General features: G+C 52.6%; 10 protein-coding genes across 10 annotated transcripts; 5 read left to right on the top strand and 5 right to left on the bottom strand.

Moving 5' to 3' along the window:
* Positions 1-600: 600 nt before the first annotated feature.
* Positions 601-1,468, top strand: PG994_004483 (uncharacterized protein; the record flags this gene model as incomplete). The annotated part of the gene is made up of 2 exons (XM_066855892.1): positions 601-811; positions 885-1,468. 2 exons carry the CDS (start codon positions 601-603, stop codon positions 1,466-1,468), a joined length of 795 nt encoding a protein of 264 aa, XP_066718059.1.
* Positions 1,469-3,060: 1,592 nt separating this feature from the next.
* On the bottom strand, positions 3,061-5,215 carry PG994_004482 (uncharacterized protein; the record flags this gene model as incomplete). Its single annotated transcript, XM_066855891.1, has 5 exons — positions 3,061-3,546; positions 3,603-4,107; positions 4,174-4,459; positions 4,667-4,884; positions 4,986-5,215. The coding sequence occupies 5 exons, from the start codon at positions 5,213-5,215 to the stop codon at positions 3,061-3,063; spliced, it is 1,725 nt and encodes a 574-aa protein (XP_066718058.1).
* Positions 5,216-6,646: 1,431 nt separating this feature from the next.
* On the bottom strand, positions 6,647-8,360 carry PG994_004481 (uncharacterized protein; the record flags this gene model as incomplete). The annotated part of the gene is made up of 3 exons (XM_066855890.1): positions 6,647-7,070; positions 7,165-7,758; positions 8,206-8,360. The coding sequence occupies 3 exons, from the start codon at positions 8,358-8,360 to the stop codon at positions 6,647-6,649; spliced, it is 1,173 nt and encodes a 390-aa protein (XP_066718057.1).
* A 1,912-nt stretch (positions 8,361-10,272) lies between these two features.
* Positions 10,273-10,813, bottom strand: PG994_004480 (uncharacterized protein; the record flags this gene model as incomplete). The annotated part of the gene is made up of 2 exons (XM_066855889.1): positions 10,273-10,620; positions 10,796-10,813. 2 exons carry the CDS (start codon positions 10,811-10,813, stop codon positions 10,273-10,275), a joined length of 366 nt encoding a protein of 121 aa, XP_066718056.1.
* A 95-nt stretch (positions 10,814-10,908) lies between these two features.
* Positions 10,909-12,644, bottom strand: PG994_004479 (uncharacterized protein; the record flags this gene model as incomplete). The annotated part of the gene is made up of 3 exons (XM_066855888.1): positions 10,909-12,067; positions 12,125-12,410; positions 12,470-12,644. The coding sequence occupies 3 exons, from the start codon at positions 12,642-12,644 to the stop codon at positions 10,909-10,911; spliced, it is 1,620 nt and encodes a 539-aa protein (XP_066718055.1).
* A 1,925-nt stretch (positions 12,645-14,569) lies between these two features.
* PG994_004478 (uncharacterized protein) lies at positions 14,570-14,923 on the top strand (the record flags this gene model as incomplete). The annotated part of the gene is made up of 1 exon (XM_066855887.1): positions 14,570-14,923. One exon carries the CDS (start codon positions 14,570-14,572, stop codon positions 14,921-14,923), a length of 354 nt encoding a protein of 117 aa, XP_066718054.1.
* Positions 14,924-15,008: 85 nt separating this feature from the next.
* PG994_004477 (uncharacterized protein) lies at positions 15,009-15,437 on the top strand (the record flags this gene model as incomplete). Its single annotated transcript, XM_066855886.1, has 1 exon — positions 15,009-15,437. The coding sequence occupies one exon, from the start codon at positions 15,009-15,011 to the stop codon at positions 15,435-15,437; it is 429 nt and encodes a 142-aa protein (XP_066718053.1).
* A 54-nt stretch (positions 15,438-15,491) lies between these two features.
* Positions 15,492-16,016, top strand: PG994_004476 (uncharacterized protein; the record flags this gene model as incomplete). The annotated part of the gene is made up of 1 exon (XM_066855885.1): positions 15,492-16,016. One exon carries the CDS (start codon positions 15,492-15,494, stop codon positions 16,014-16,016), a length of 525 nt encoding a protein of 174 aa, XP_066718052.1.
* Positions 16,017-16,533: 517 nt separating this feature from the next.
* Positions 16,534-17,583, bottom strand: PG994_004475 (uncharacterized protein; the record flags this gene model as incomplete). The annotated part of the gene is made up of 3 exons (XM_066855884.1): positions 16,534-17,067; positions 17,160-17,175; positions 17,258-17,583. 3 exons carry the CDS (start codon positions 17,581-17,583, stop codon positions 16,534-16,536), a joined length of 876 nt encoding a protein of 291 aa, XP_066718051.1.
* A 2,133-nt stretch (positions 17,584-19,716) lies between these two features.
* On the top strand, positions 19,717-20,358 carry PG994_004474 (uncharacterized protein; the record flags this gene model as incomplete). The annotated part of the gene is made up of 2 exons (XM_066855883.1): positions 19,717-20,074; positions 20,294-20,358. 2 exons carry the CDS (start codon positions 19,717-19,719, stop codon positions 20,356-20,358), a joined length of 423 nt encoding a protein of 140 aa, XP_066718050.1.
* Between the last annotated feature and the right edge of the window lie 313 nt (positions 20,359-20,671).

Raw genomic sequence — 20,671 nt, 5'->3', positions numbered from 1 at the left:
AGCACAAATTGGGAGAAGGCTTGTTGTTAATGATTCCTTTTATTTCACATAAACTCATAATTGTACCTAATCAGCAGTTCTGTATGTACTCAATGCCATCATTCTTTTCTTATCTTATGTATGTTTCCTCGTGAGCTTGCCCTTCCTCTACCCCTCGCAGCAGGTCGGCGTGACTGGAGGTGATACTCATATGCCCTTACTTGGTTTGATGGTATGCTCACCGTTTGGCCAACTACCTGACACATACTGTTTACTCGAGAGTGATAACTTACCTAGAAGAGCAGTTTGCTATGCATGCTTGCATTCAATTGCGGACTCATTCCTGCTTATGGAATTAACCAAGCGCGACCAAGCTGATGCGTTTCATGAGCTGGTCATCTGCAGGTGGTTACGTCCTTCCTATAAAACATCCCATTGAACTTGACATTGACTTGGGATTTCTGCTTTTTCTCTCCTTTCACCCACACACGACAGGCAGTCTGCTGGGCTGGTTTCTTTGCTCCCAACGTTTTCTCTTTACTTATTTTCGATTACTCTTTGCTTCTACCTGCAGCTCAACGGCAACATCACAGGTTTTGTTCATCGCCTACAACTGCCACCATGAAGTCAGGAGCGCCCACCTTGTATCCCAACGCGGATGTCGCGTCTCGCGTGACGGAGTACTCGGAGCAGCACTCCCTCAGCCTCCCCAAGCATCTTCACGATTACCACGACCACGTCGTCTCGACCCAGCCTCGAGCCAACATGATGATCTCGACGTTTCAGGGCCAGGCCATGGTCTGGCTTGCTCATCTGGTCGGAGCCAAGAAAGGTTCAGTAGTCAAAAATGGATTTCCCAGCACACGAGATACGATCAGGCTGACCCTCGCTTTTTCTATTTACAGTCCTAGAGATCGGTGTCTACCACGGTTTCTCCTCCATGATCTGGGCCCACGCCGTCGGCGCTGAGGGCCATGTGACCGGTCTAGAGTTTGACCCGGAGTACGCCGCCCAAGCACGCGCCGTCTTCGCCGAACACGGCATGAAAAACATCCGCGTCGTGACCGGCGACGCCCTGGTCACGCTCGCCCAGCAAGTCCCAGCCCCGGCCGCAGACGACGACGAGCCGTACGACATCATCTTCATCGACGCGCAGAAATCCGGCTACCCGGCCTACCTGCGCATCATCCTGGAGAACTCGCCGCCCGCCGCCGCGTCCGACGGTAGTAGCAAGAGCAAGCGACGACTCTTGCGCAAGGGCGGGCTGATCATCGGCGACAACGCGCTGCGCTGGGGCGGCGTCATCGACGACAGCGAAGACAAGAACCCCGTCGCGCACCGCCACAGCCGGGACTTTGCTCGGAGCGCGTGGGACGGCGACCTGGACAAGCTGCGCGAGTTTAACCGCGAGATGAAGGAGAACCCGCGGCTCGAGGCTTGGCTGTGCCCGCTCTGGGACGGGCTGGCCATGACTCGACTGAAAGATTGAGTGAGTGGTTTCAGGCATGTGCCATTATTGTAGGGGTGGCTTCCAGCATGCTTACACGGCAAGGGAAGGGAAGCGTAAAGTATGTTGTTTGGATTCCGTTCTGGCTTGGATATGGTTGCTTCAGGAGATGGACGACGAGCTCAGGCGCACCTCTTGGAATACATGAATAGAACTTGGTATTCGCGCGAATCGAGATATATATACAGTTATAGAGATTGCTTTTCCCGATCTTGGGTAGCTTGTTCAGGATGTCTTGACCTGGCTACGTGCCCGATCAGACCGTGGTGAAAAGGCGATAAGCCATGATCAACGTATGAAGTGACTTGAGCAAGCGTGCCGAAGACAGATCAATTCATTTGGACGAAGTACAAATTGAAAGTAAATCGCCTGAAAACTCTCAACATCGGGGCGTTTCAAGTCTCGAATGTAAGCGTGGCGATTTATTGAGCATGACTAGAATGTATAACGGGAAAAGGTAGTGACGAGACATAATGTACGGATCAATCCAGTTTCTCCTTTTTCTTTCAGATGTGATGAGTTATATTCTAATAACAGAAGATTTGTCATCAGCCTGAGACTGCTGGGGCAACCGACTAGCTGTGTTAGTTCAGTGGTAGAATTCTAGCCTTCCAAGCTAGAGGCGGGGGTTCGATTCCCTCACACAGCATACAAGACAATTGTTCTTTTTTGTAGTTTTGCTAATCTTCGTATTTCGCTGATTGATGCATCATTAATTATTTTGAAGTATATCCTACTTTCCACTACTGCTAGCAGAATCTCTCAGATACCAGAACACGCACTCCAGTTTTTAACCGCCATGCTTCCCTTCCCCCCACCTCCACATGTGAGCAAAAAAGCTGCAAAAAGAAATCAGGTTTCGCCATGGCGGGCAAAAGATACGATCTTGTCCTCGGTGAGACTCGAACTCACGACCTTTGGATATCCCAACGTCTAGTCGGATCATATCGGAGGAGATATGAGACCAACGCTCTAACCAACTGAGCCACGAAGACTTTGATTCGGTGGAGGTTGTTGGCGCTAATCGCAGCTTGTGAAGGCGACAGCGACAGGGTCAGAAGTCTGACAAGGGGCAGTCGTGGCTCCCGTAGGTAAGTATAGGGCGAAGGAGATATAGCAGGTAGGTGACGAGCGAGAGTTGTAGGGCTGGCGACGAGAATTGGAGAAAATCCAGTACAGTAAGTATGCTCGGCGACTACAAACCTAAGCAGCCGGGTCCCGGGGCCCGCTAAGCTTTGGAGAGTGACTGCCTATTGGTCGGGAGTATGAGAGTTCCAAGTCAGAAACCTTGGCAGTACTATAGGCAAACTCTCGTGTGTAAGTCAGGAAAAGGGGTAGTCATATAGGGGTTTCATGTGCTTGCTTAGGGTATCTTTTCTAAAAGCAGAGGTAAAGTGAAGTGATTGATGCAGATCTTGGGATAAACGCATCCTCGCTCGCTCTTATTTGTTACCTAACTTTGGGGGAGTGATCCTGTAGACTCTGACTGTTTTCCCAGCTCGTAATTCATATGGACCCTGCCTAATGAACGCCCTCAGCAGAAAAGTAGCCAGTACCCTCTTTTCAAATTGGAGTTACATAACCTTCCGCACACACACTCTCTCCTCTCTCAAATCACGGCCGCCCACCGCTTTCACTTTTTCGTTTCTTCTTTTTCTTTCAGTCTTCGGAATCCGACTCCCCCACCACCATCTTGTCGTCCGCCGAGCTGGACCACCACTCCGTGTCCCCGCGCGCTCGGCCTCCTCCCCCTCCAGCATCGCCCGGACCGCCGGGTCGATCTCGCGCTGCTGCCGCCAGCGCGCCACGGCCTGGGCCTCCCGCTCGAGGCCGGCCTCGCGCAGCATCTCCTCGGCGAAGGCGCCGTACTTGCCCCACTGCGCGTCGGGCGTCACGTCGGGCTCGAGGAAGACCATGTCCTGGCAGTACTGCACCAGGCGCGCGCGCGCGTGATCGTTGCTGCTGTCCCGGTTGCTGCCGTTCTGGTGCTCCTGCCCCTGTCCCTGTCCCTGTCCCTGTCCCTGTCCCGGTTGTGGCTGGGGCTGCTGCTGTTGCTGTTGCTGTTGGTAGCCCAGTACTTGGCCATCATGTACTGCGCGAGCCGGTACACGCTGACCTGGAGGGCCCCCTGCCACGGATCAGCGCTGCGGTTCCGGGACTGGCGCCACTGCTGCCTGGACACAGCCGCGATGCGCTCGAGCCCGCGGACGGCCTCGTCGCCGAAGACGGTGAGCCCGCGCGTCGTGCCCTGCAGCGCCATCGACTGGAAGTTGAGCACCATGATGTTGATGGCGCCGAACTCGGCCTCGGCGTGCTTGGCCAGCTGCTGCCAGCTGTCGGCCATCTGCGCCTTGGCCTCGGTGTCGTCCGTCAGGCGCGCAAAGTGCCACCGGCTGTACAGCGTTGACGCGCACAGCCCGCGCAGGTCCCGGAACGTGTCGTACAGCAGCGCGCACAGCTGCGAGATGAAGTCGAAGACGCGCGCGTGGCCCTCGAGCGCGGCGGCGCGGAGGCTGAGTGCCATCGAGGTCAGGGGGTGCTGTTTGCCCCGCTTGAGTAGCATTTGTTGGTAGAGATAACTTTTCGCCATGGGAGAAGTTCCATTAGCATACATACATGATCTTCTTGCGCTTCGTTGGTCGCATTTCATCATAGGGGGTAAGATATGGATGCAGCAGCTGACTTACTTAGTATATAGTTTCATGACGATGTCCGTATCGCGGCCCATCTCGCATATCACGAGCGGGGCGATGATGAAGAGGTCCCAGGCCCCGGAGATGTGTTGGTCGTTGACGAGCGGCTCGATGCTCAAGAAGGCCACGCGGAGCAGCTGCCCGGCGTTCACATAGTCTTCCGAACGGACATAATGCCGCGCCACGAGCAGCTGGTCTTCGAAGGGTATGCGCTTGCGGTCCACCTCGATGCTCTGGTACCGGGTCGGCTTCAGCCACCGCGGGTCCGTCGCTGCCCAGCCTCGGATGTAGTTGCGATATGAGTTGAGTCCTCGGCTCACCCGAGCCGCTTTACGATGGAAAAAGAAAAACAGATCTCGGTTAGCAGCTGCGACTTTGGGCCGCCGAGCGACCGACCAACGCGATGCGGGGAGGATGGGCAAGTAAAGATACACGCTTGCGTCGTTACAGGGCACACATGGTCTTTGGGGCTTTCATCTTTACTTACCGAAGTCGGATTCGTGTATGAAGAGCTTGGTGGGTGGCGCGGGCGAAGCGACGATCGAAGTGACCTCAGATGGAGTCTCGGGACTCCCCACACTGGAGACGTCGCCTTGATAGCTTTCATCCTGCGACACCGTCGACTGTGCCGCAACGCTGCCTTGTCTCTTCTTCTTGTACTTCCGCCAACCCCACTTGGCGAAACGGTGGTTGTATTGACGTATGCTGGTTGGTCACAAGTTAGTACATGGATATATTCCGACTAGTTGTAAGGTCCACTATTGGATTATATAACGATAGAAACGAGAGAACGGGTATAGGTTTACGTGGCTTTGACGTGGTGAACATCTTTCATCTCCTGCACCAGAGCCTTGAGGGTGAGGCCTTGGTTCAGGTACAGCTCCTTGAGGATGGGCTTCAGGCGCTCCCAGTCCTCAGGGTCGCGCGGGGTAACCAGCCTGGCCTGGCCGCCCGCCTCGGGCTCGGAAGAAGAAGGTGGTAGTGGCTTGCTACTACCCTCTTCTTCTTCTTCTTTGTCGGCAGCCAGATGGGGCATCGTACGCGATAGAGTGCGTGTGCTTGTGTGTGTGTGTGTGTGTGTGTGTGTGGTGGTGGTGGTGGTTTTGTTCACGACGAACAGGCTCGCCGGGGGGGAGGGGAGCGCTGAACGCCAGGTGTGTGATTGCCACAGTTGGATGTAGGGATTGGGAAATGATGGAGTACTCCGTCATGCAGGCAGATGGATGCGTTTGCCCGGATGGACAGGGGTGCTCCCCCAACTGCGCGGCTGCACGGGTTAGTCAGCAGCGTCGGACATGGGATTTATGCCGGCAACACCAGAACGTCAGCACTAATGCATGGCTGCGTACGACGATCTCGGAAAACCATGATGATGTTGCTGTATGTCTCAAGGTTTAAAGTAGCTCCCGACGAGCCGGCTCCCTGGGACCGGAACGGTGGATCTGATTTGACTGGTCCTTGTGCTTATGGTGTGTAGATGGATCTATTCTCCTCATTTCAAGATCCTGCGAGTCTGAAGTCTGCACTTGCGGTGCATCCAGCATAGAAAGCCACCTTCCCCATCGAGACAGTATCCCAACTCAGAGAAATATGCCCAACGCAGCTTGGCACACCGAACTGCCACAACATATCTAGCTAATGAGCGTTGCGGTATGTGAGGCGCCACATATAAAGGTCACTATTAATAAGCTTAGTCAGTCCTCTGATATTGGCAATGCCTAGTCTATGGGAGGGCGGCCATCCACCCGCAAACGGGTACGTTCCAACAGGCTCCGCACTTCGCGTATGCAATTACCAAGGATATACAGCATCTTCGCCTAGAACTCTGCCCGCATCAGCGACAGGAACGCCTTGGTGACACCCAGGGCTCCGAGCACGTTGGCCTTGAACACGTGGTCAGCCGCTGCCTTGATGGACTCCTTCGTCCGTGACATCCAGTTGTGTCGAAGTGGCCGTCCCCCTTAGGTAATGTCCGCCGAGGAGTATCTCGAAGGCCGATGACGACCTGGTAATCAGCTGAAGGCAGAAGCAGGTTCTTGGCTGTTCCATAGCCCACGCCTTGATTGGCGCCTAACAAGGTGCACCGCTGTCGGTCTCAAAGCGAATTTTGTGACAATATAGCAGAAGGTATAAGATACCCATCAGTGATGAGGACAAAAGTTCTTGTTCTCCGAAGCCACGTTGAGATAGGCTACATATATGGTGATGCATGCAGCACAGATTTCGAGCTCAGTAAATGCGGTTGCGAAATCGCAGTCGTCACGCTAAAAGGTCCCATACTGTTTTATATATAGCTGCTACGACAAGAGCGATTTTATTCGAGGAAAATCTTGCTCCGTTCATCGCGAATCCACGGGGAATCCTGAAGATTCAACCCAGGGACCAGCTCGGATTGAAGGGCTTTACCTCCGCTCATATCATGTCTCTTACAAGGAGAGCCTCTGGTTTCGATAGTGTGTTACTACTGTTAGAATCTCCAGTCTGCAATCCGAACCGTTCTGTCCGGCAGGAATCTGCTTGTCCCGCTCTCTTTGGGCGGAGCCCGAAGCGGGTGGCCAGCCGTCTCTTCGTCCGTCGGAGGAGATTGTTTCAAGCTGCCATCCCGTATCGTCCGTCGTGTCTCGCGTGTCAGAAAGGCGCCTTCGGACTCTGCGCCGCCAGTGCGGCGTGGGTCGACGCCATGCGCTGCTGCGTTTCCCATATATCGACCGACAAAGCTTGACGGGGGTTTCTTGGTGAAACTGCGGCCATCAGAGTGCTTGCCTCGGTGGCGGAAGGTACGCGGGATATTCGCCATCAACCGAGACCGCCGGGGACTCGTGCACCTGAACTTGAGGAGGTTAAGAATTGGTAGACACGCGCAGACGAAGCCGATCGTCTGTTCCAACGAACTAGATCCGACGTCAGCAGGAAAGAAAGCACATGACTCCAGCAATCAAAGAGCTGGTTCGGGAACGCTGGAGATATACATAACCGAGGACTTACCAGAGCAAGCCGATGTCGACGAACCCAGCAGGCACGTCTCTCGAGCGCTCAAGTCTGTACAAGAGGGGCAATCTGTACGCAGTCACCGCCACCACCACTCCACCGGCCCTGACCTTCCTATGGAGAGGCATGCGCATAGTCCAGACCAGCGCGATGGGGATGACGGTGATGGCCGTGTCGGTGACGACAGCGGCGCAAGTGTCCGCCACGAAGATGTCGCCTTGGTTGAGACACTTCACATCCTTCGCCGGATCGTCGCGGAGCTCGGGGTCCCAATACGCCCCGACGGGCAAGCAGATGATGGTCTTGATGACCTGTAAGGGTATGTAACTAATGAAGAGAAAGTATATGAAGAAATGGATGCCCTTCGAGACGGTTCTCTGGACCGAGCAGACGCGCGATGTCAAGAAAAGCAGCGTCGCCTTGGTGGAGAATACCGTCGGTCCGTAGAGGAGAGACTGGATGTAAAGCCACTGGAGCCACTTGTCAGATACAGCCCACAAGTCAAACCTCTTTTGGGCGTTTTGAAGGATTTCGACGGGTGAGTGAGAAAGGGGGAAGAAGACAGTGGTGGAACGAATAGGAGGCACACAGCTACTGTACCTTCATAATTGGGAATAGTCGTGAGTGGACAGGTCCCAGGCATGAAATCCCCACCCGTGCTTGATCACTGCGACACATACTTGGTCAATTAATCGTCCCATCAGTTTTAATAGGTAGACTGTTCCTTTAGGGTGCAACTAACTCTTGTACCCGACGGAATTGTAAACCGTTATCAAAATCTCATGGGCCCGTCAGCCTATTTAGTACTACTGGATTGAGCAGCTACGTACCCAAGAAATAGTGCAAGACCCTGAGAGTGGTTATTAGAAAGATTCTCTGGGGCGACTGGACGTGGTCGAACAAGACGGGGGGGTAGGTAGGCACATTATCGGGTGAGTAATGAGCCATTCCCAAGGAGGGCGGCAAGAAAGCAAGAGAGCGAAAGGATGACAAGTAAGCATACAGTCTTCAATCGTGTACTTCTGTCTCATTGCGTACTTGGCATAGCAGCGCAGCAGAAAGGCAAAGAAGACCACTGCGACACAGACAGTGCTGCCCACGAGGATCGTCGTCCAGCCTGCGTCGGGCGAACGTTGGAGATTGGGCGTGACGCCTGGCGGAGGCGGCACGGCCCCGACTGTCGGCGACGGCATCACATGGCCTGTAAATCAGAGGCAAACTCGGTCTGTCGTCTGTAGATCTCGAAAGGACCTGGGGATAGCATCTCATTCAATTGTTGCTTCCATGGATCGGTCAACTGGTGCCATTGACTCGGAGTGGACTTTCGCCACATAAAAGACCACGGAAGAATCAAAAGGAATTGAGGGGGAAAAACGACCCCTGTGCTCGTGTAGAAGGTAGGAGGATGCAGTACCTAATTGTAACAACATATGAGTAGAGTCGCTTTATCATGGTAAACTCAAATCCGCCCTGGTTAGGCAGTAATCTGTTTGCGCGATCAATGTTCCTTGAAGTATGCATACTGCCATCGCGGCGAAGGGGCAGTAGCAATCACCGATCCATGGTCTATCGAAAATGCCGATTCCGTATCCGATACACAAAGTTCGGACCGTTTGGGCGCTTACAACACACATGCCGTTGAAACTATTCCCTTACTTGGTCAAGTGTCGGCGGCACACGATGCGAGCTGTGACGTCCCGCAACCATCATCCCATTCATGGCCCAGTGCGTTGCGGACGGGACCGCACACCCATCCTCGAGAGTTTCAGGCCACGCCCACGTGGCATATGTCAAAGAAACGACAATCCATCGCGTAATAAATGGAAAAGCGTTTTTTCCCAGTCTCGTGGTTTATCAATGGAAATGCGGGGGAGGCTTGGTTGCAGAACATCTGATATAAGCTCTCCTCCTGCGTTCGGTAATTCGAGATAGTTTGAATACTTCCGACTGGTATTCCCGCTGGGACTCATGACATGACTCTCAGCTCAATGGTAAAACGAGTACCAAAGCGTTAGGTAGGATCGAGTCGCCTTTGGCCCAAGGTTTGATAAGGCAAAGGCACTGGATTCAGCTTCATCAGAGCTGAGGTTCAATCCGCCCTCCCGAGCGGATTCATCGCTAGGGATACATCCAATGTAGCATAATACCATGCATCTTTCCGTATCGTATGTAGTAGTAGAGACATAGCAGAAAAGTTTGGCCCCATTTGTCCGCTAGGTCCTGGATCGCTGCTTGCGCCAGCAGCCCGGCCGGCCAAGTTGGTTCAGACTTGCAGCTGCCGTCACCCGGGGGCGGCCCAGAAAAGGGGGCATTTGATAGCTCGCTGCTGGAAGCGGGATAATTCGCCGAACGCCTCCCACATCACCGGCATCCCCTCGGGCGAGAAACGAAGGAGGGTGGACGGAGCTCCATAGTTCGACCTCTGATCTGCTGTACTATTTCTGGCATCAATGGTTCAAAATCAAGTAGACAATGTTATGCTATCCAGAACCTGGCATTCTTTCCCGGATTAAGTCTTCGAGTAGCGACACTCGGGCTTCCTGGATCTTATACATGTGTTGGCGGTCTCGTAGGGGACCGCCCCGAAGCCCATGTCCATACTAAGGGTCACCAATGTATCATTTGAAATACCATCCAGTAGACTAGGGCCAAAAGATGTTCATTCATACAAACTTATGTCAGTATCGGGTTGATAGTGGGATAGTCAGTGACAGGACATCAGGTAATTTGATAGCTGGTGAGTATATAATAGAGATGTTACGCACCGGATATCACACAAGCTCGGAGTCACGATTCATATACAGGGAATGTGGATTGACCGACCGGATCATTGGTTGGTTCGGCAATGCTGCCTGTTTGAGATACGAAAAGTAAGGGTCTCAAGTCTAGCGGCAAGTTTAGGGGCCATGCGGAGTATTGGCAAGGTGTATTCAGTGTAGAATCCTACGAGGACTGTGCGACCCATGCCATGACAAGGGCCGACGTGTCTCATGTAGCGTATGTTCTGTGTATTATCCAGAAGTCGAAAGAGAAAGTTATTTCTTCAGCAGAGAGAAAAAATAAAGAACGTGTGAAAGCTGACCCATGAGGCGGGAAGATTGAAAATCATAACCGAGTGATAGCGCAACAGCATTGTCGCCGGTCCCGCCTCGGCCGCAACACGCCGTCCCAGGCGATGGCGTAATAGCACTGTCGCCGGTCGAGTTCTCCGTTCGTGAAGAAACAACCTCGAATGACAGCGCATTCAAACACAAATGGGGTATCAAATAGCGGGAAAATCAAAATCAAAACCAAACCTCGCCCAAACCCATCCTCCTTTTTTCGTATAATATACCAAGTATATCCGCCCATAAGGACGGGGCAGGTAGGCGATAGCGTTCTAGCATTTTCGCCCTGCCCCGTCCGCCCAAGTCCAAAAACGCCGTTCCCAGCGATGGCGTAGCGGCACTGTCGCTATCAAGGATCAGCAGTATCCAATGCCGATCCCCGGATGAAAAGCGTACCCAAACGCTTGATGGTGTGAAGTTTATAGATGACGTCTCTATAAAGCCGTAAGAATGAAATAAGATAAAAAAAATTTAGATGGTAAAGTGATGGCAGGTTGAGCTGCCTGCTTTCTTGGCCTGACGATGTAGGAAAGAATCATCAGGATGCAATGCTGTCATGTGGTGCAAGAGGGGGACTGATTGTTGAAGATCGAAGACCGCACCACAGCCAGGGTGGCTGTTCGTGCGCTCCGAACTAGGTCTTCTTACTCCAGGGCAGGCGGCCGAACCCGCGCTGCTGTTGCTCCCGCTTGGCGGCGCCATCGACAAAACTGTCTTCTCCGTCGTTATTGATTCGACGGCTGGGCTTGTTGCCGACGATCTTAACGGCGAAGTACATAACGGCACTGCTGAGAATGCTCACACACAGAATGCCTATCATGACCAGGTTGCTGTTGCGGTACTGACGAGGACCCGGGCGGGCATCCTCGGGCCATCCGGTGTACAGTGCGTAGGTAGTGGTAACACTTCCCAGATTGCCCAGCCCAGAGACCAGTGCCGACGCCGCAGCCACGCCGACTTCACCGTGACGCTGCTGGAAGATCTCATTGGTCCAAGTCATGCAGATAGGGACAGTGGGGCCGAGTCCGAAGCCCACCATGAGGAGCCCTCCGTAGCGGGCCCATGGGTTTGACTGGGGGGCAAAAGTGACCGTCAACAGGCCAGCAATCTGAATGCAGGTAGCGACCGAGAAGAAAACAGGACGCAGACGATGGAATCGGTCGGAGATGGGAGTAACAAGTAGGATGGCAATCAAATCCATGATCCAGATAGGAGCAAACAGCAAGCTGAGCTGGACCCCGGTGAAGTTCGGGTTGATACCGGAAATGATGACGGTACCGTAGAGCTGGGTGCCGATCCCAACCCCAACAACACCGAAGTACATCATTGTCAGCGGCCAGAGCCTCCAGTCAATCAAGACATAAGCCAAGTCCTTGAGGGCCCAAGGCCTAGGATGATAGACTCGCTTGAGATCCTCGTAATGAATAAGAGTATCCTGGCCTTTAAGGACCTCGGGGGTTGGAGGAAGCAGTTTCGCAAGTCCCTTGTGCTTACGGGTCTCTCCTGGTGGCAGAGGGCGATCTGGTAGCCACCAAAGTAGGCCAAAGCCCAGGGCAACAGCAAGGATACCGTAGATCAGGAACATCCACTGATATCCAAATAGACCGTTGCGCCCATCCATGAGCTGGAAACCAGCCGAGACAAGTCCGACCACCGCGGCCGAAACCTGAGCTGCAGTGAAATACATTCCGATCCGCTTTCCAGTACGGGACGGTGGGTAAAACAGCGTCAAGTAATAGGACATGCCTGGCCACATGCCCGCAATCACAACACCAAGTAGGAAACGCAGCAATCTAGGACACGTGAGCATAGCGCAAGGATCAGGGGGAAGTAGGGCATTCCGGACTTACTTTAAGCTCCACGCAGCTTTCACGGCGGTGAAGCACATTCCAATAACGCCCACGGCGAAGACTATACGGGCCATCCAGACTCTAGGACTAAGTCTGCTCATGACCAGGTTGGACGGACAATCAAATATGACATATGCGACGTAGAAGAGGGCGAGAGCAAGCGAAAGGTCCTTGGGGGAGAGGTGGAGCACCGTCTTGAGATCATGGCCGACATTGGCATTCATCGTCTGCGCCAGGCCGATGTTGGAACGAATGGCGGAGCACAGGAAATAGAGAATCCAGAATGCTGTCATTCATCTCAGCTACAAGAGCCCACGCATTCGTTTTGTCGAGTTGGGGACTCACCTGGAATAATGCGGCGATCGATCTTCCGGTACACCTTTTCGACCCGTTCGACACTGTACTCCAGACGGCCAGCATCCTCGCCAGCTTCGGGGTCCGCCAGAGAGTTTGGGTTGGTACGAGTCTCGTGAGGGTGTTTGGTGCCATCATCATCTGGCCCCAAGTGAGGGGAAGCCATACTTTGACTACGAAGCAATGGAAGTGCGTGCTTCTAGTCTTTTCAGGCGCTGCCAGTGGCGCTATCAGTTCTAACGACTGTGAGTGAGTGTCACAGTGGTCCAGTATGCAGCCAAGGGCAGTTGCTAACGAATATCGAGTGAAGGATGAGGCGAAGAGAAGGACGTAATTGCAAAGGGAGAATGGTGAATGAGAGAACTGGATATGATCTGAAAATTGCTTAGTACTTACGAAACCGATATCGAACCGTCTAAGAGGCATTTTGGTGGGTGCCGCCGTACCTACCTACTCAAGCTACTTTAGCTCCACCAACTTTTTGGCGGGCAGGCGGACTTGGCGGGGTGGTTCTAGACTCACTAAAAAGTCCCCATTTTCCGGCTCTCGCTTGCGTCTTTTTCAATTGTGGTGGTTGGTCTTTTCACGTCAGCACTTGAGGCCAAGGTTAGTTCATATCCGACTACTCCAGGATCGTACATGAAGTCAAAGGTGCCATGCCCTTCAATTCGCCACCATCGCCGGAAGATGGGCCTTGAGCTTCTCCTCCATTCAGCGGCGTTTCCACCCCCAAGCTTGCTTCAACAATTCTGGGAAAGCCAAGAGCTGAAAAAACGCACCACGCGCTTTAAGATGGAATGACTTGGTACGAAGAAATCAATTTTTACAGGATTTGGGGATGTGCATTTCCCCTGATGCCGAGGGGCGCGAGGCACCAAGCATCGCAATGGACGGAGCATACGAAACTACCAATCTTGAGATGTGTACAGTACTGTTATTCATGTACCGTGCCGTGTAGCCTGTGTCGTTGTGGACATCAGCAAATGGGATATGGAGTCACTTGATGATGGCTTGGCCGCACACTATTCACGACACGGCTCCGGTTTGGACGGGACGGAGCTTGCGGGGGCTCTGTGAGATGCCTGTACGCAGCTTTCTCTGACCGAGGTCTGTTCCTGACGAGATACCATGTCAAGCGACACCGAAGCCTTCACTTCAGTTTGTCCAGTTCCGTTCGAGCAGATATTGTACCAGATCCCCAAATGACTATATTGAACAGACTGTGGACATATGTTTCGGTAGAGAGTATCGTTACGACTTTGGCCGAACTACTATGTTGCATGCGTTGCACTCCATTCCATCACTCTACACCCCGAACTGCATAAGTTAGGATATGGCGTGGTAAAGAGATGAGGTAGATATTGGCCAAGCGGCTGGTTGCTTTCGACTTGGAGTTCTGCGAGGAGAGCATTGACTGGAGGAGCCAGAAGACGTACGCGTGGGTGACGAAGCCCCTGATGTGCCGCACGAAGGTACTTACATGAAGTCCCCAAAGTCTCACCAATAAAAAGATAGGTGCAATTCCCGAGCACTGTACCAGGAATCCGAGTAACAAGTAATTAAACTCATTCATTATTCACCCATTCTGTTGTCTATTGCCTTTGTCTTTGTTGCTGTTGTGTTCTTTGTGCATCTACGGGTAACGTGCGAGAACAAATGATTGTGTAGGTATCCTTGAATACGCCACTACCATAGCATTTCTTGAACGATGGCATTGTTCGTTCATACTTTCTTCAATGTTTGGAATATAGGCAAATTGCATACACCCAAACTCCTCTATAAAAGGCGGCACCGTACGCCCCTTTTACTCCAACTTTTTCCGAATCATCAGCTCAACAACAGCCTGACATCCCCTAAGATTATCATTGGCCACGCTATCAGTTACTTTCCATCCTCCGACATCTTTTAAAGAGGTGAACTCTGTTCAATAATATATACTTCGTCAACAAAATAAGGGAAGGGGCGAATAAGTCTTCTTCGAGGCCTTCAGTTTTGGGTCCCCGGACGAAAGGCGCCTCCGTTCAAAAGTCAAAGTCGCCCCAAATGCATGGGAAAGGACGGGCGGTCAGCATTGTGGCCGCTTTTTCAGCCATGGCCGAACCTGCAGAAGGAACGCCCGACTTTGACGAGATAAGCTCGCGGGAGAAGATGCTCCCCAACAGCATCCGACACGCGCGGGTCTTCAGCGACCAGACATTCGACTTCCGCGGGTCAATAATTGACACCCTGACCAAGCTTGGCCCAGATACGTTAGACAGCGGTGAGCCTGGTCCAGATAAGGTAGGCCTCAGCGATGGCAACAACATCGCCGTAGTGGACCTCACGCTGATGGGGCTTATCCAGGGGCTGAACAACCTTCAGCACAGCCATCGGGGTCAGCTCTTGGCGTCCTCCCATCGCGGCCCCCACGAAGCACTGGCTCGACTTTCTGCCGCCCGAGGCTGAGGGCAGAATCAACTACCCCTTGCCCGGCGAGACCGAGTTCATTCAGCTGTTCAGGCGCGGCCGCCGCCTGTCGTGGATTCAGGATATGAATAGGATCCTCAGCAACCCTGCCACAACGCAGAAGCTCTTCGGCGGCTTCCTTTCGCATGAATACACCGTGTTCAACTGGAATACCGGGGGCCACTGGGGGAGCAGTCTCATCCATATGCAGCGCGGTGAGAACGACACCTACAACCACGTGCTGCACAACGGCGTCCTCGACCCCCTGCACGACCCCGACACCGTCAGGTTCGTACACCAGCGCATGCACGGTGTCCTCGGCGCCCTCGGCGTGACGTTCGCCCCGCGGCCGGAGCGCACGTTTTGGGTCCCGCAGCAGCGCGACAGCTACTCGTGCGGCCTGGTGTCGGCCTACATCAAACGCCTGCTGATCAAGCGCATCGCCGACCAGTACCTGCCCAGCGGGCCCCAGAAGTACGACAACGCAGCCATGTGGCGGCCGGCGCGCGAGTAATTCAACGCCTACCAGTTCCAGGGCGAGCTGGCGGGCCTCGTGGCCCTCATCCTCATGCGCACCATCGGCTACCACGGCCGAATCACCGTCGCCCTCGTCAACGAGGACACTAACCTCGCCTTCGATGAGAAAGACAAAGCCGCCCGCAGTGTCAGCTCCGACCCGACGGCCTTCAGCCTGACGAAGAAGGTGCCGCCGTCGCAGAAGCGCCCGGCCCCGACGGAGACCACCGCGGTCATCACGGACTTGCGGGACCGGCTCACCCGGGCTCTTCGAGCGGAGAAAAAGGGCAATGCCCCGGTGACAACTAGCAAACCGCCGAATAAGAAGAAATGGGGCGCCTCGAAGACAACGGGTAACGCCCCGGAGACAACGAGCAACGCCACGGAGCCAACGGGCAACGCCACGGAGCCGGGCCTACCAAGTGGCTCGACCGCCGAGAAGCGGACTCGTCCCGACGACGACGACGGCGACATCGATATGGATACGGCCCCACCACCCACGAAGGTTCAAAAGACGGCGACCTCGGCCCCATCAACCAAGGGCAAGAAGCGTGCGCCTAGAAAGGCGGTTCGTTAGGTAAGTAGCTAGTTGCCTTGCATCGGTATGTACGGCTACTGGCTGGGCTTAGTGTGCGTGCTTGTGTGTTCATGTTTTGCCTGTTTCTGTTGCCATGGAGCTATCTAGTTTTCTACCTGTTTCTAGCAATCGATCGATATGAGGAGCTAGCAGTTAGAGTTGACATCCACATCAATAAATTCGAGTTATCAAACATCAGACCACTTATCCATGGGATGTGCCAACCCAAATAACGAAGTACTTTTGAGACAGCCCGTACGATGCCAAAACTTATGTGTTGCTGTCTCGATAATTGAAGTTAGGGGTCCATTTAGGGTCTTAGGTAGCCCGTCAAGGCAAAAAGTGGTGAGACGTAAATTATACAATAAAACACACCTTCTGTTTCCTTTCCAGCTCGTCACGAAACGAGATTCCCCATACATCCTTCTATGTCGTCTAACCGTTGCTTGCACCTAGCGAAAGGGGAAAGGAGTGGGAGTCGAGGGTCTTGTCTCCTCGAGTGAATGTCCTTGCGTGATCATAGTCTTAAAGCGTCCAAAAACTCGGGCGGCCAATCTGCATCACCGATGCAGGACTGCAATCCCTCCCTGAGCCATACGAGCCTTTTGGAGACTCCGAACTTCCGGAGGAATTGGCTCTGACGCTCTATGTCATCCTCCGGCACGAACCCGGATTCAAGACAGATTGTCAAGCCGCAGAAGACGAGACGAGGGATGAGCTCTGTCCTGTGTCCCGCGACATACTCCCACGTTTTGGACATGACGACTTGGTCGTCGTAGGTCGCCTCGTTGATGTGAAACATGGCGGTGGCCAGGACGAAGAAGATGGTGTCGCGGGGCGGCGGGGGTAGGTAAGCAGGTGAAGGATTCCACTCGTGGTAGACCGTCTTATAGCGAATTCTCTCAGGTTGCCTGGTGTCGATGGTGTTGCTACCCTGCTCGCTGGAGTGAAGGTGGTCGGGCAGGAAGTTGGTAGTTGCTCGGGTCCAGAACTGGTGTATAGCATTGCGGCGTTCCTTGCGGCCCTCGGGGTAGACATCGTGCCAAATGAGCTCATCCCATTTTCATCAAGCAAAACAGATATTATTTAGCAAGGCTTCACTTTATTCGAAAAAGAGACAGTCTTCCGGTGGGGCACACTCACCTCTCGGTCCCAGATGCTGACCGTATAGACCGTTTTTTGATATGGACGATTCTTAAAATCGATGCGATGCGCATGGATAAAGAAGAAGAAACCGGTACAGACCGTCTCTGTCTGTACCAAACACTGGCTGTTCAGATGTCGAGCGATATGTCTTGCGAAGAACACGCCATTTTCGCTGCATGTCCTCTCTGGCATGCTCGAAAATGTTGACCTCTGGGTCTTTTGTTGCTGATGTATAATCCTTTACATGGGGAACTTGAATAATAGTAGGGTGGAAATAGACCATGGGCCTGTCATCCTCGGCCAAGGCGAATCGGGACTGATGCAGGTTAAGCAGTAGAGGGAGGTCATCGGTTATGGGATATCTTCCGATCGTCAGGTCATGAAGAATCGAATAAAGTTTATTCAAGTGACCTCGATCCATGTTGAATTAGTCCAGTCTCTGCTCATATCTGTGTTTGGTGTCGAGGCGCGGAGTGTCAATTCATATAGAGGACTGTAAGCAACAAGAACAGAAACTGGCGTTGCTCATAAATATACAGACATTAGGTAGCCAGTATTTGCCTAAGAGTAAAGCGTTTACTACCTGGGACAGAGATGGAATCAAGAAGGAGCATTAACATGGCAACAAAGGGTACTTTGTCATAAAGAAACCGCTTTCGGAACTATTTTAGAGAACAAGGCTCAATGAGGTTTGCGATATGCGCTAGCCAGGACAAGCGCTGCGTCGTGTCACAAGCACATATATATACCGAAACCATTGCTGAAATAATATATCTATATAGGTATAAATAAATATCTCCATGTCACAACCAATGGAAGGTGCTGGGACGCTACACTGATTGAGTACATACTTGGTTGGCTTGATCAAATACGCGGCTCAGCTTAAAGAGCTCTGAGCCAAGGATTATTTCTAAGCCTGCGAATGACGTTGACCGCTGTGTATGTGTGGTGTTCATGTTGAAATTGTTCAAGTTCGAATCGTGTGTTGTTGTAAAGAGCAGGCCGAGATGAGAGCCTGATATGACAGGCACCTTTTTGACCATGCACGCCTTGGTGCCTGGCGCGACACAAGAATCGGGTGAAATTCTACCGCTGCTTCCCCCCCCCAAACACCTAAAAGACGGTAAGAATTGTCGAGAAAGGTTGTCATCATTGACGAACCCTTCCTTTTCAAACATGCCATTGAGCATCATTGTCGTTGTCTTAGTGTCGTTTCCTGTCTATATACACTTCAATTACCTAGCCTGGATGGCTTGCTTCATTTGAAATCACCAGCTTCCACTCTGGCCGCTTCGAATTAGACTATACCTTCCTTATTTTCTAGTCATTCTCTAGTATACCCGCCAAATTAGTGAGTTCAGGAGTCGACTTGTTGCGGATCGAATAAATGCTGCGCCGTCAAGGTGGTGATTTACGGAGGCTATGCTTTCGCATCCAAGAGGTAGACGAAACGGAGTTTACATAATGAGACTCCCTTTATCGAAAACCGCCATCAACCACTAGGCATTCGAGACTTGCTATGAGTCGAATCATCTACGGGATTCAGACGACATTGCATAATGAGAAGCTGGATTCGGAGCATTCAGTCCAGGATGGATCACAAGAACCACTCACTACCAAACAGCGACCACTCATTCCAGGCTCAACCACTCTGGAGGTACTAAAATCTCAGACAAGAACCGGTGATCAGCAACAATCCATTGCTTGTGTTATCAGTGGTGCAAATGGCCAGGCTTGGCCCTTTCAGTGCGCATAAGCCTTGCGTTTTGCAGGCAGACTGCTTTGGATTCTCCTTTGGAAAAGGTAGTGCCAAAGACAGTATGAACACACGAGGATTGGCCTTTCCAAGGGGAGCCCGAGGCCAAAACGTCCATTATCAATGTTGGCAGGCCTTTGAACTGGTTCTGATGACATTGCAGTTGCTGCGTTTGTTTCCCAGATACGGAAACATCCCATATGTCGCTCCAAGGTGTTTCTGGAAGACCATAGCGCCTCGAGTTGAGCTTTGGTTTACATGGACTCGAGAAAGCGTGGGAGCTGGATACTTCCAAAAGACATCGACGAATTCCCACCGCAGAGAGGACCCGAGGAGCTTTGGTCTGAGGCAGGAAGGCTCGAGGTGAAACTCAACAAGTGATCTGAGGTCTCCGAATCGATTCGAGGCAGCCTGTCTTTTCTCGATGCCATTTATGTAAGGAATTCGACTGTTGACTGGTTGTCAGATGAACAAAGCAGTACATTGGTGCTTCAGTTGCGATAACACCTGCTGTGAACTCTTGGTCGGTCGCCTCAAAACAGAGACTTGAGTATTCGGCCATACCACTTACATTCCACATATTCTCCCCTGGGCTTTACGCAAGAGGAGAGAAAGCCTAACCAATACGCCCATCAAAGCATTTTTGGCTATCAATTGTTCCACTTCCACATATCTTTTGGATAATAGGTTGGACTTTGGTGGTAACACGGCCTCAAGCCATAGCTCACCTTCTCTCTGCCTCTGGTAGACGCCTCCTTGGATACAGCGCTTCTTCAAGTGGACTATTCCAAGCCCACGATGGAGAACTATCCTCCGTCACCCTACTTTCATGGCGACATGGTACCAGACATGGCGCCTGAGCAATCGTTTTGGAACCATAACGGCGAAGGCATGTCCGCATACAACGAACTCTCAGCGGACGCTCAAGATTACGCACTGGAGTACTATCGTAATGCGATCGATCCAACGGGCGATACTTCCCACCTAACCGTGGACCTAGGCTTCCCCAACTACCCGTACAACATCTGTGGAGGGATCCCATCACCGCCACAGACCGTCCCAGGTAATGGCATCACAGTACCAGGCACCCCTCTTGGCATTCTAGAGGGTTTGAACAGTCCCCAGCCTCAAGCGATTGGCCCTCGAGGCACCCCATGTGAGTCATTCTGCCTAGAAAAAACAGTCATGTTACTCCGCCACCAGGCAGTGATACTATTCACTGGTGTGCACATTATGTACTGACAGATGTTGATATAAAGCAGGGCCTTCCGAGCAATTCGTTCCCAGAGATAGTAACTGGACTTACGGCATGAAAGTATGGCCTGCTACAGATGAACCTGGTAAGTTATGTTTTTTCATTTTCTGATGCAACCAGGCCGCCTCGAGGGCTGCCTGGTTGGAGACGCCATGGGCAAGATGAGCCACACTGGTTGTTTCTAAATATGGGTGATGCACACAGACAATGCCCGGCAGCCCCAGCCTCAGCCCAGGAGTTGTGGCGCAGCCCAAATCGTTGCATGTGGTTGGTTGTGGCTCGCGCGTCGTTCTCTCCTGCATTAGTCGATCCATGGTGCATGCTGCTGCCTTTTTTCCCGTCCTGGCCGATCGCATTCGCATTTGGCCGCCGCTGGGACTCCAACGCAACCCGAATAACCCATTACCTTCTATATCTCGTTGTACAGTCCTCATATATTAGGCTGCGTGCTGACTGTTTTCGGCGTGATGTTTCAGGCCGTCAAGACGTAGAGAACCA

This window comes from Apiospora phragmitis, assembly GCF_038363925.1.
Source record: "Apiospora phragmitis strain CBS 135458 chromosome Unknown utg000005l:1.0-4161743.0:1.0-4166827.0, whole genome shotgun sequence".
NCBI classification, from domain to species: Eukaryota; Fungi; Ascomycota; class Sordariomycetes; order Amphisphaeriales; family Apiosporaceae; genus Apiospora; species Apiospora phragmitis.
Note: the sequence above shows the minus strand (reverse complement) of the source record. Positions and strands in the feature narration are given on the sequence as shown.